Source organism: Podarcis bocagei (genome assembly GCF_964188305.1).
Source record: "Podarcis bocagei genome assembly, chromosome: 1".
Classification (NCBI taxonomy): domain Eukaryota; kingdom Metazoa; phylum Chordata; class Lepidosauria; order Squamata; family Lacertidae; genus Podarcis; species Podarcis bocagei.
The window spans coordinates 83,733,341-83,745,464 of record NC_138125.1 but is presented as its reverse complement, the minus strand read 5'-3'; the positions used below and the strand labels follow the sequence as shown (position 1 = coordinate 83,745,464).

The 12,124-nt window shown below is 45.3% G+C and overlaps 1 protein-coding gene across 3 annotated transcripts in view; it reads left to right on the top strand.

Moving 5' to 3' along the window:
• The window catches only part of CD6 (CD6 molecule), a 41,852-nt gene extending 29,987 nt beyond the window's left edge, over positions 1-11,865 (top strand). The window contains exons 4-10 of one of the 3 annotated variants that reach the window (XM_081200765.1): positions 501-578; positions 2,119-2,268; positions 4,237-4,365; positions 5,515-5,616; positions 6,770-6,886; positions 6,999-7,115; positions 7,860-11,865. In XM_081200765.1, coding sequence (XP_081056891.1) covers positions 501-578; positions 2,119-2,268; positions 4,237-4,365; positions 5,515-5,616; positions 6,770-6,886; positions 6,999-7,115; positions 7,860-7,960 — 794 coding nt within the window. In that variant the 3' untranslated portion in view covers positions 7,961-11,865. The remainder of the gene's footprint in view (positions 1-500; positions 579-2,118; positions 2,269-4,236; positions 4,366-5,514; positions 5,617-6,769; positions 6,887-6,998; positions 7,116-7,859) is intronic. The other 2 variants (XM_081200764.1, XM_081200763.1) reach the window with 2 other exon arrangements.
• Positions 11,866-12,124: the final 259 nt, after the last annotated feature.

Here is a 12,124-nt window from a genome sequence, read left to right as displayed (position 1 = left end):
CCACCTGAAAATGCCCTGGCTGCGTTGCAGAGTAGCTAGGTAGCTGGTTTGATGGTGCAGAAGCCGCTGTCACAACATGTATCACAGCCTAAAGGAGCTTCCAGTTCTCTCTGTTTTACCCCAAGCCTGCGATGCGCTTTACCCAACACTGTTTTCTGCTGATCTGCATGGCTGCCGGGTGCTGACATGAAACCAACACAGGCTGCTTAGTCTGCCTGAGCTCAATACAAAGGTATCTGCAAATGAGGGAGGGTCTCTGGCTCTCCCTGTGCTGCTGCTGATTTGCTTAAAATCACAATAAAACAGAATTGTAAAAACTATGGGGGGGGACTAAGAGGAAAAAGCAGGAGCGGGGGGGGGGCCCTTCTCACCCACCCAGGATCCCGAGAAGATGCAGTCTAGACCCTCTTTCTCAGTCTCCTGCTCTCTAACCCCAAAACTAATACGGTCCTTAGGTGTTGCTGGTTCTTTACTCTTCTGTGCTCTTTTCTGGATTTCAGGCTCACAGGGTTTGGCGGGCCCTGCAAACACACAAGCGACAGAAGCAGTGACTCCAGTCTCCCACCTGACCAGTCCACGTAAGTTCAAGCCTCAAGGCACTTCCTCTTGCAGACAGTATTGCATCTCCCGTTTGTGCTCAGGCAATACAAAAGGAGGTAGCATGAAATCATGATCTCAGCTTGTTTGGTCTTGTCTGCCTGTGTGATCAGTACCCATCTGAACAAACACCCAGCCTCTAAACTTTCCACACCACACCTGCTGTTATCTTTATATAGCCCTTGTTCCTGGTCTGTGTCCTCTAGGTGACATAGGGACTGTATGCACAGCTGGGTAACTGAAACAAATAGTAAGACTAGTCTTCATCCACAATTATGCCATGCTACTAAGTTGTTTTAGATTGGCTTTCATATTGTGTTGTGCTTTAACATTGCAACCTGCCCTGGGACCTTAGGGTTAATAAATTTAATAGTCATAATCATAATCATTGTGATGATGTTACATGCCACCCCAATCTCTTGAGTGGTGCAAGATTCCGGGGGTTCCAGGCACTTACTCAGGATTCGTGTTTCCTTTGGAATGAGGTGCAGCAGAGACTGGAGAGTTAATATGGTTTATGGTTTATTTGCACATATTTACAACCAGAGCCTGCAATGGAGGGGTTCACAGCATTAACACCCCCATAAGGCCTTGCTTCTCTCATAGCTGCAGCCTTGGATTCCTGGAGAAATCAGGCATGGCTCTGATGTTCTGCCTTCCCAGCCGGCTGCCTTGTTTCCAGCTTCCAGCACACATAACTCCACTCTCAACTCTGGCCTTTGTTTTTCTAACTCCTCTGGATTCCTTAGTGGCCCATTACCTCATTAGGAAGCAAGCCTGGCTATTCCAGGAATTAGAAGGGCACCCAGACATTAGAAGGGTCTTGGCATACAGCCTACTCCCCCCTTCCCAAACTCATAACAACAGCACCAGCAACAACAATAGCAGCAACAACACATTTATGGTATAAGAACAAAGAAAACACAGAAATGGCACAAAATCCAACACAAGCTTAGAAGGCTGTTTCCCTCTTCCTTGCCCTTCTCCCATTTAATGCAAATTTTCCAAATCCACACTTCCTGAACCAATTAGCAAATCAGAATGCATCTCTCCTTTGAAATCTGCACTACTTTCAATTTTGCCATGCGGTTCGCAAACCAAAGAATGCATACAAAAATGTGCTTATTCATTGAAAATAGCATGCAAAATGCATTCTGTTGGGGAAAACTGATTGACTGGTTGTATTTCTATTCCACTTTTCATTCAAATGACTCCCAAAGCACCTTACAAACAATGAATAACAATAACATAATAGGACATCACAAATGCAACATAAATCTACCATGCATAATTGTGTACAAAAAATAGCTATATTAGGAGAATGTTATTGCACAAAATGCGTATATATTTTAATGCCTACTTGGGGAAAAAATCATCATGGAATGAACTGAACTGGGAAAATGGAGAGCAACTGAAATTGACTTCTTCTTCTTCTTCTTCTTCTTCTTCTTCTTCTTCTTCTTCTTCTTAAATTGTCCATCTTTACTACCTACCCACAATTGCTAATGTTTCCATTTGCAGGTTGGACTGCACCTGAGAACTTAGATGTTAGACCATCATACCAGATACTGCAAATTCTCTGCATCGTCCTGGGTCTTCTCCTTTTTTTGGCCATTCTGACTCTAATTATCACCGTTTTGCGACACAGGCGAAGGAAAAATGGTACCATTGGTATGCTGGGCATCACCAGCACTACAGAGGGAGGAAACCTACGTATAAATAATGCTATGGGGAATTTGGTGGAGTGGATATAATATACTGTGTTTTGGACAGCTACTATAGGAAGTAGCCAGATGCCAGATTCCTTCCTGGCAGGAATCAGAAATGCTGCAAAATGTCCCTGCCATGAATTCATATTGCCACCAAGAAGCTGTCATGAGCTGTCAAATGTTTTTCAGCCTCAGTGTATCCCTGCCACTTCCAGAAGCCTCCTTTATAACAAGTCTATAATGCTTCCTGAAATCTGAAGGAGAGTGCAGATAGATTTCAAGAAGAAGGGTTGATTGCAAATGAGACTTAGAAGCCTCTCAGAGAAAAGTGCATAATTGAGCCACTATCTCTCGGTGCTCTATCTCTCCCCTGTTATGGGCATTTGGTTATATGGATTCATGTCGGAAACTCATTTCGTTTGCTTTAAAGATGCAACATTCAGCCAGCCTGCGGGCTGTCATTTTGGCAGATGTTTGTCCCTATAGTTTAGTAGCATATCCTTACTTCTTGGCCCCCTTTTGAAACATTTACATGCAAAAAAATTATTATTATGTGCTACACACAATCGCAAAGCTGCTAACTGCAACCAGGTGAACAGAACATATCTCCACATTGCTTTAAAAAGCCACACTGATGCCAGGTCTGTTTCCAGACACAGTTCAGAGTGCTGGTGCATAACTATAATGTCCTTCAGACACCATCCTCTGAGTGCAGGTCTGGCCCATGAGGTAAAGTGAGGCAACTGCCTCAGGTGGCAGGATCCACAGGAGCAGCAGATCCCAACGTTGATCTGTCTCCTCACCCCCACCCCAATTGTTTCCAATCTTCTCTCACTCCTCCTTCCTTGGCAGGGATGGGGGTGCCATTTTGGGGTCTGTCTCAGGGGCCAAAAGGTATTAGGACAGCCCTGTCTAGGTGCCCCTGTCATCAGAGGTGAGGCAGGTTGAGACAGGGGAAAGGGGCCTGCTTGGTTGTGGTGCCCCACTTCTAGGGTGCTGTCTCTGAGGAAGTTCGCTAAGTGCCTGTTCTGTTGTCCTTTTAGTGCCAGGCAAAACCCTCTTTGTTTTCTCAAGCTTTTAATATGAGATGGAAATTGTGTCAAATCACGATTTCTTTGGGGGGGGGGTTGCAGTTGGATTTTATTGTTGTCATTTTGCTATGTACGATGACCAGAAAATGCTTTCATGTTTACTTCTTTTACGTGAATGAATGATGTTACCCGGGCATGCAACTTTGGGCTTATCAACACTTAACTTTCCTCTGCAGCCTGCAATTTAAAGCTCGGTGTCTGAGTACCCACACCCTTTTTTCTTTTTGCTTCAGAGCTTTTCCTGCGAAACCCCACTCTTAAAAATTCACTATACCTAGAAAGAGCAGGGTGAAATGTTTTGCCCAAAGTTGTTGAGCAAGCAAGGAAATTCGGCAAAATCAGATACGTCATGTCTAAACTGTCTTTAGTTACTATGGAGGGCCTATATTTCCTTTGGACCTTTCCAAACTATCATCTCTTTCCATAGTAAATATGTGCAGATGCTATTCTTTTCTTACAGAGCACATCTGTTGGAGGAATATTTCACTTTTCCACTGCTCAGTTGGCAGCATGGGTGTTGGTTTCCCCCTGCCCCGGATAACGCAATAGTTACTCATACGATTACCATGTGGAAGTTGGTTGTGAGAATGTCACCTCAGCACCCTCTGAGGAATGGAAGGGAAGCCTGTATAGAATGAGGGACCTGTGGCCCTCTAGATGTTGCTGGACTCCTCCCATCAGCCCAGCCCAGCCAGTGGTCATGGATGATGGGAGTTGTAGTCTGACAACATCTGGAAAGCCACAGGCTCACTAGTTCCACTGTTGTCAGAGTCAAACTCCTATCTGCGTGCAAAGTCCCTTTGAAGGGAATCCTTACAGAATAAAATATCTGTTTTCAGTTGCAGATAGTGCCAATCCCTGTGCCTCAGCTGCTGCCCCCATCCTTCTAAATCACATCATGCAAGTCTCAGCCACTGGAACACGCAACAACTATCAGCAAGTCCCCACAAACCTCCCCAAAGAAGAAGGTATGGGAAGTTATAGCTTGCTGGCATCACTTGTATCTCCCTTATTCCATCAACCACCTGTCTCCCCACCCTCTCCTGTCTTCCTGGCAGTTACTAGTTTCCATGTTTGATGGTTTGGGCCAGAATCTACGAGACAGTAGCCCATAAGGCTGTCCTTGATGGGCTGCTGGGAGTGAAATGGTAGCACTATATTATCCCTTGTCTCATGTGTCTCCCACCTTATAATGGCTACTGAGACACAGTAATGATTCCAATCTCTTTTTTGCTGCAGTTATCCAATAATGCTGCTGGTTGGATGTGTTTTATAATTATCAGGATCACAACAGGCAGTTTTCCTGAGGAAAGTCCCTGCCTCAGAGCTGGTATTTGCTACTGAATCCCAGTTATTACCAGCCTCACACCACCAGTGATGCTGTTTGTTTTGATAACATTGTCCCTATCAGGATTCCTCTCAGTTTAACCATTTTATTTTCATAAAAATAGTTATTTTTTAAAAAAAACAACAACATTTAAATAGATAATATAACTCCAAAAAAAGCCTACAGCTAGAAAATCTACTGTACGGTACAGTACTTTAAATATTGTATAAATGCCAGTACCCATTCCAAGACGTTTGTGTTTATCATCAATAATGCTCTGTGAATGGTTACTTAATGTAAGTGTCTGAGAGTGTCATTTTTTTGTATTTTGTTTCCCTCTGATTTTACTGGTTACATTTCTCCTTCACGTCTCTCTGTGTTTGTGTCTATCTACAAGCTATCTATCTACTCTGCCAAGCAAAGACAGCATTTCAAGCATCTGATAAAATGGTTGAAATATTTTGTGCCAGTGAAATGCTATTATGCTGGAGAATTCATAAGCAGGTTGCTGGCAGCTTTGCTGCATGACGGATCATGCAATCTGCCGTGATGTGAGTTTCAACTAGTGCAACTGTTGTGTTGGGTTCCTATGTTGTGCAACAATCAAACTCACCTATCCCCTGGCACAAGAGCCCTGGCAGTAGCAGATAGAGAAGGTTGGGTGTAGCCCAGAGTAAGTCAGTCCTGCTGCATTTCTGCGTTGACCGTGGACTTGTGCCCTGAAGTCCTGCCTGATAGCTCCACTTGCTGGTTCTCCCCGAGTGGACTCATGTTTCTTTCTCCCTTTCAGCAACGGCAGTGCTGCCTACGCCCCTTAGTGAAGACTCTGATTCCGACTATGAACACTATGATTTCAGCAGCAAACCACCTGTGCAACTGTCTACCTTCTACAGTGAGCATCTCACCACTGCCAGGCACACACTGCTTTCTTGTCAGAAACTTCCTAGCTTCTTTGGACCAAGCTGTACATCCATGATAATCCCTCGTGATCCTTTGTGGTTCTACTTTAAGGGAGCCAAAAGGATTTGATCAGGACTGGGGGGTGTTTAACCCTTTCCTTTGTGCTGTTTTCCTAATCAAAATTCCACCCACTCCCCCCCCCAATATATCCCAGTATATATTCACACACACCCCTCTGCTTGACTAGCAGCAGTTTCAGAAGTCTGACTTAGATCAGTATTAAAGGAAAAATGCAGACAAAACTGCATGCCACACTTTTGATTTTAATATTTAGTTAGGCTCTTTAAACACTTCCTTCTCCACCACTACTGTTCCTTGGTGCCGCTTGGCCCACCTGCTATTTCCCTAACTCCCTCCCTCCACAGTCCCCGAAGATTTTCCCATTGCAAACTTTAAAAGCAGATTAAGTGCAGGTTTTCTACTAAGAGATGCAAGTTAGACTTCTGTGCCCCACATCTATATGCCTGGGTTATTATGCAATCCACATTCAGAGGCAATTGAATGTTTGTTAGGGGTTGCATTTAGGAAGCTGAGTATGTGTCCAGTGTGTTTCTTCATTCCCACCCCAATAAAATCCCATCAATGGGTTCGTGCAGGGACTGCGTAGGGAGCAGAAAATGCTCTGCAGGGGCAGCCCATGGATTCAACTGGCCCCTCCCAGCTAGTTGAGACAAGGTTGGGAATGAAGGCAGAGAGGTAGCAGGAGAGGACTGGGGAAGGAGGGAGCAGGAAGGCACCCAGGCAGACCTGAGGAGGAATTTTGCCCTTTTGGTTTGCCTGGAAAGGGGGGGGGGGAAAACCACAAAAAGCCACAAGGGGCAAACCTTGTAAACTTTAAGAGTTGTGGGAACTTAGGGTTAAAGGATCTGTAAGTTTGATGGTTCAGAGGTGTGCTGTTTGAATACAGCATATATAATAGCCTACTTTCCTGACAAATCAACTTGTGCTCCTTAGTCATTTGGTGGTGGGGGTGACAGTGATATTCTGTGGATCCTCCTACCCCTGTGTTTTGAAAGAAACCTCCTTCTCCCCTTCCCCTGCATCTGGGAGCTTGATGATGAAGTCTGTTTGGCCCCTGCTTTCAGATTCTCTTCGAAACCGAGTGACTGATGAAGACCCTCCCCGTTACAATTTTGCAATGCCAGCTATGCACGAGGAGGGGGACAACAAGCACCCCACCTCAGAGGCCTATCCACAAGCAGGTGAGAGCCTTTCTGTATCTTTCAGGGGGGCATAGTAACTGTGATGCTGTTGCTGATTTCTTGTGCTGGATCCAGTTCCTCACTGCCATATGAAGTCCCTGGTTTTCTCCAGCAGGACCTGCAGCTGAAGACAGTGACAGCACCTCTTCTGGAGATGCAGACTGGTATGAGAACATCCAGAAACCAGAGAAGCAGGAAAGCCATCCAGGAAACGAGCCTTCCTTTGGAGGTGAAGCGTAGGATTGTTATCAATGGAACTTTAATTAGTCAGCTAGCACATTCAAAGGTCATCGCAAAATAAAACAAGGTTGTAGCTACTCTGAACGTCAGAGACGAGCACAAACTGATCCCTTCAAAAGTGAGGTCATTCTCTGTAATGAAATTGACACCATCTGGTAATTAAGGCTTTGCGGTTATGGAGCATGTATGGCCAGGCGTTGTGTTACACACACATTTGCTAATGTACCTGCATGTTAGATACAAAAGAGAGATGGAACATTAAAGAAAAATATTCCACATGAAACCATGGCCAGACATTTGATTAAAATTCAGTAGAGCTGACAGGGGCCTTATAGCATTGCTTTGGGGAGGGCGTGTCTGACCTCTAGGCTGCCAGGTGGCCATCTGTGGCTTAGACAAAATGGATTCCTATTGTGGGACAGTTAATGGCTGTGGGTGCCGCACATCCTCAACTAAATATAGGGCTGCCAATTACTGCAGCCCACAATGCAGGGCTCTAGTGATGGTCAAGCAGAGCAAGATCGCCTAAAGAGAGAAGAATAGGGGCCAGAGCTCTCCACCCTGAGAAGCCGATAGTTTTCTCCCTCATTACCCAGCAAGACCTCCAGAGAGGCTTCGCAGCTGGATAGTTAGGTCACCAAGCACCTCAGCTTCCCCCTCAGCATCTTTTCCTTCTGAGCTTCTTCCTTCTTCTTGGCAGCTGACCTGAAATGCCCTCATTTCTTTGCTTCAGGTTCGACAGCTTCCCCCAGACCTTTGGTGAACTGCAAGGCTGGGCCTGGGAACAGCTCATTTGACAGCAGCAGCAGCGATTATGATGACATGTGGGCCTAAAGGGCAGGGATGCAGCTGGGATGATGCCGCTCCATCTGTCGTCAGCAACGCCTCCATCAGAAGCAGCCAAGGGTGATGGCAAGGCTGAGAACTGAAAGGGACCTACCTGTTCCCACAGTCTGGGCCTCAAGGATTCAGCATTTTAGAAGAAGACCAATTCCCACAAAGATACATGTGTGTCCAACTCCATTCCCAGGACCAACTAGAAATTTGTTGCAGTCACAGAGCCATGTGTTTATTCTGCCTGAGATTTCCAACTTGTGCTATTGTGAGAATAACTATATGAGGGTGAAGAAAAGAACTGAGGCCTCAGATAGATTTCTTTTCCCCATTTTGTATGGCCAGCCGGCAGTGTACTGTCACAAAGCAGTTGATCCACTGACATGCCTACTGCCCTAGCAGGCTGACTTCTAGCTTCAAAATCCAAGCAGCTGAAGCAGAAGCTTCTGGCAATAAGCACTGGCTTCCCCATAGCTGCTACCCAGGATGGATCTAAAACAAAGTCCTCGCTCTAGGAACCAGAGCCTCTCTGACAGTTTCTTCCTTGGGGAGAGCTCTCAGTTAAATGCCAGGGTTTCTTGGATAAGGGTGGGATGCTTTCATGATGGGATTAGTCAAGGCTGTTCCACCTGAAGAAAGCCAGAATTGCTGTTTCAGGGGCTCTGCTTTCTCCTCACTGTGGGGAATGGGGCACGGATTGCCAGGACTAGCCCCACCTCAGAGCAGTTTTAGCTTTCCACCTGGGGCTTGTGAAGGCCTGTGAACTCCTGAGATGAAAGGAGGACGTCAGTTCCTTCTGCTACAGAAGCAAATTTGGGGAAGAACCAGAGTTCAGCTGGCAGCAAAGAGCTTTGCCTGCAGTCAGGCCCAGATGCAGTCCTTGGTGTCTCCAGTTCAAAACATCTCAGGTAACAAGGCTGGGAAGGACCTTGGCCAGACGCCCTGGAGGGTTGCTGATGCTAGGCTAGATGGACCAACGTTCTGACTAGATATAAGGCAGCTTCATATATGCTCTAAGGCCAGGGCTGAGAAACCTGTGGGCCACCAAAGAACTCTGACCGTCAGCCATGCTGGCTGGGGCTGATGGGAATTCTGCAATTTCCAAAGAGCAATGACAGCTGCTCTATGTGTCTGGGAGTATACTGTCTGGGTTAACTGTAAGCCCCCGCCCCCCGCACTTTGTGCTGCACTGTAGCCAGGACCAGAAGCATCTAATGGCATAAATGAATGTATCTGATGAAACCCAAGCACAAGCATCTTCTATTTATTAAGAGAGTTGCATTCTCCTGAAGCGGGGATCAAATTCTTATTACTCATCCCAGCATGGTAAGATAGACAGTGGCACTTTTGTGATGATGGCGATTTGAATATCTGCTTTTTATTCTCCTTGCAGATTTTGGAATTGGAGGTGCAGCCTGCGAGGGAGGGAGAGGGGGCTGCTGGGCACCCAGAAGCCAGAATCAAGAGCCAGGGAGCGACTGCTGTTTGGGCTCTCCCAGTCTCTGGCATTCGTTGTCTGTGAGGTTCTCAAGGGCCCTGTCTGGTCCCTGTCTCTTCCAGATCTTCATAAGAGGGTCTTAAGTAGAGCAACCCTAATTTACATCTATGCTAGAGCAGGGAGGCATTTCAGAGATTGGCTTGTAGAGTCATCAGCCACATCCATTGCTTTGCCATTCTTGCTGCGGGCAGTGCAGAAGATGCGGGCAGCCTGTTCGTCTTCCCTCCCATTAACTACATTAGAGGGGGTTAATTGCACCAGCCCCAGGGGCTGCTGTGGATTTTCTCCATTTCTGTGGTTGGGGAAAAAGTGGCATATCTGTGCCTATGTCCAACCTGCCCTGTTTCCACTCCCACCAGTGGAACATCTGTGCTCTTCACTGGTGTGCCAGGGACATTCTAGCAATGTACGTAATGCCATTCTGCCAGCAAACTTCTGTCTCTGCCAGAATGCTATGCCACTTTCTAAGGCTCCTCAGCCAGCTCTAGGGTGGGGTTAGGATTCTTCCCTTAGCACATTTCATTTTTCAACAAAGTCGTTTTTTAAAAATATTTTGATGTCTACGCCTAAGAATGAAAAGAGTGAATGCAACAAACGTGTACCGTGCATGCTATTTATTTTCTATTAAAAATATTTTTAATGCTGCATTTCATCAAAAAGGATTCCACAGCAGTTTACAACAGGACCAAACGATAACAACCGACAACAGAACCAACAATAAAAATACGCACAAAATTTAAAAAGAGAGAGGCAATCAAACAGCAACAAACTTAAAGAGTGTTAGAAATAGCAGTCGCCAATCGATAAAACTTAACAGTTAGCTAATGCAATCTGAATTTCGAAAAGGTTTTAAGCTTCCATGGAAAGAGAAGAGGGAAGAGGTTGTATGAGTCTGTCCTGGGAATTCTAGGAAATTGGAGCTTTTGCCAAAGAAACCCTGCTCTCACTGGTGGTCAACTCTTACCCCATATGCACTCAGCAGGGAGACATGATTGGCTGACTCAGGGGCATTTTAGCACTGAGTGGCATTTCTCTTGCATTTAATGCTCCTCAGGCCAGCACATGTCGTGTCCGATATTTGCAAGAAATATAACTCCAATCTTTAAAATGCTCAAGATTCGCTCCAGGATAAGTAAGTTGCACTTGGGTCCCTTTAGGATGTATGCAAAACTAACCATGAATTTGTTCCCACTGAAATAAATGAGAACTAAATTGGGATTAATTTTACATATTCCAAAGGGATCTAAAGAAATATAAGTATTTGCAAAATGCATGATATGATTTCTAGAATGCACCCATTTCTCCCACCTTCCTCTACATGTCTCTCTGAAACAAAGCCCCAGCCCTGATATAACAGATGTGACAAGGGGACTGTAAATGCCTGGCAAAGAGAGTTACTCCAAATGAAGAGAATGCTCAGTAATGCCAGCGGATAAGATTCCCTATGGACAGGGAGCAGATGTCAAGTCAGTACAAATATATATACCTTTTTCAAAGTTGCATTCCAGAACAGAGCTGTGCTCCATATCCCCCACAGCAGAAGCACTGCAGACTCGTGATGCTGTCCAGCATAATAATATACATACTGCCTCACATCTATTTATGCTGAGCATCACCTTTTCCCCCAAGGGAGAGAGTCTCTCCACTAGTTAAGTCTCTTGAGATGATACACAGGAGGGATCTGTGCAGTTCAGAAGGCACTGCTCAGAAGAAGAAGAAGAAGACGAAGAAAAGTATTCAGAGGCACAGAACAACCCCCTCCTCTTTGGAGTTTAACAATTCCTGCATATTGATGGGATAGGATTTTGTGCCCACTTCTGAGATACTGATTTAGTGCATCGGAGCATCATAAGGTGCTATGTACTGCCTGCACTGATTCCTCCATTGCCTTGGAGATCAGATTGGATGCCCATGCAATCCAGGACACTGTCTCTAACAATAATCAGGAAAATTCCCCTGGGAAGCTCATAAGCAAGAGTCCCTTCTCTTGTTATGTGTCCCCGAGTATCTGGTAATTAGAGGCACACTTCTTCTAAACATGGAAGATTTACTGAAAATGTGTGGTGGTGCTTAAGATAATCCTCCACCTAAAGCAATTAAGTGCTTTATAGTGCATTAAAAATTAATCTAAGGGTAGGATTCAATTAAGTTTTACTCAGAGTAAACCTACTGATATTAATGGGCCTAACTTAGTCATGGTCATTAATTTTAGTGGGTCTCTTCTGAGTCAAATGTAGCAGAATGCCACTCTGAATTCTGAGGTTTTGGGTATGGTTCCTTTCTCCCACTGTCACTTGTCCTGTGATGTCCTGCAGCCCGTATTGCCACCTAGTGTTCCAGGTTAAGCCAAGCATTAAGAACAGCATTAAGGCTAATTGTCCACCTCTGCTGATGACAAGGAACTAGACATTTGGTAGAAGATGATCATTGCTAAATTTAGTGGGGTTGCACCAAGTAAGAGAGATCACTCATTTTGCTGCGTTGCTACTTTTAAGAATAGCACCCAAACAAGTGCTGAAGCCATTACATACAAATGGAGTTAACTTCAGTGCAGCTGAGCTGTTCTTCACATGGGCTGCCCTCAACTGATGTTGTCATTGGGGAAATATGGTTGCCGGCCCTCAATATGCCAGCAAGTATATCCATTGCAATCACAAGTGTTGTGC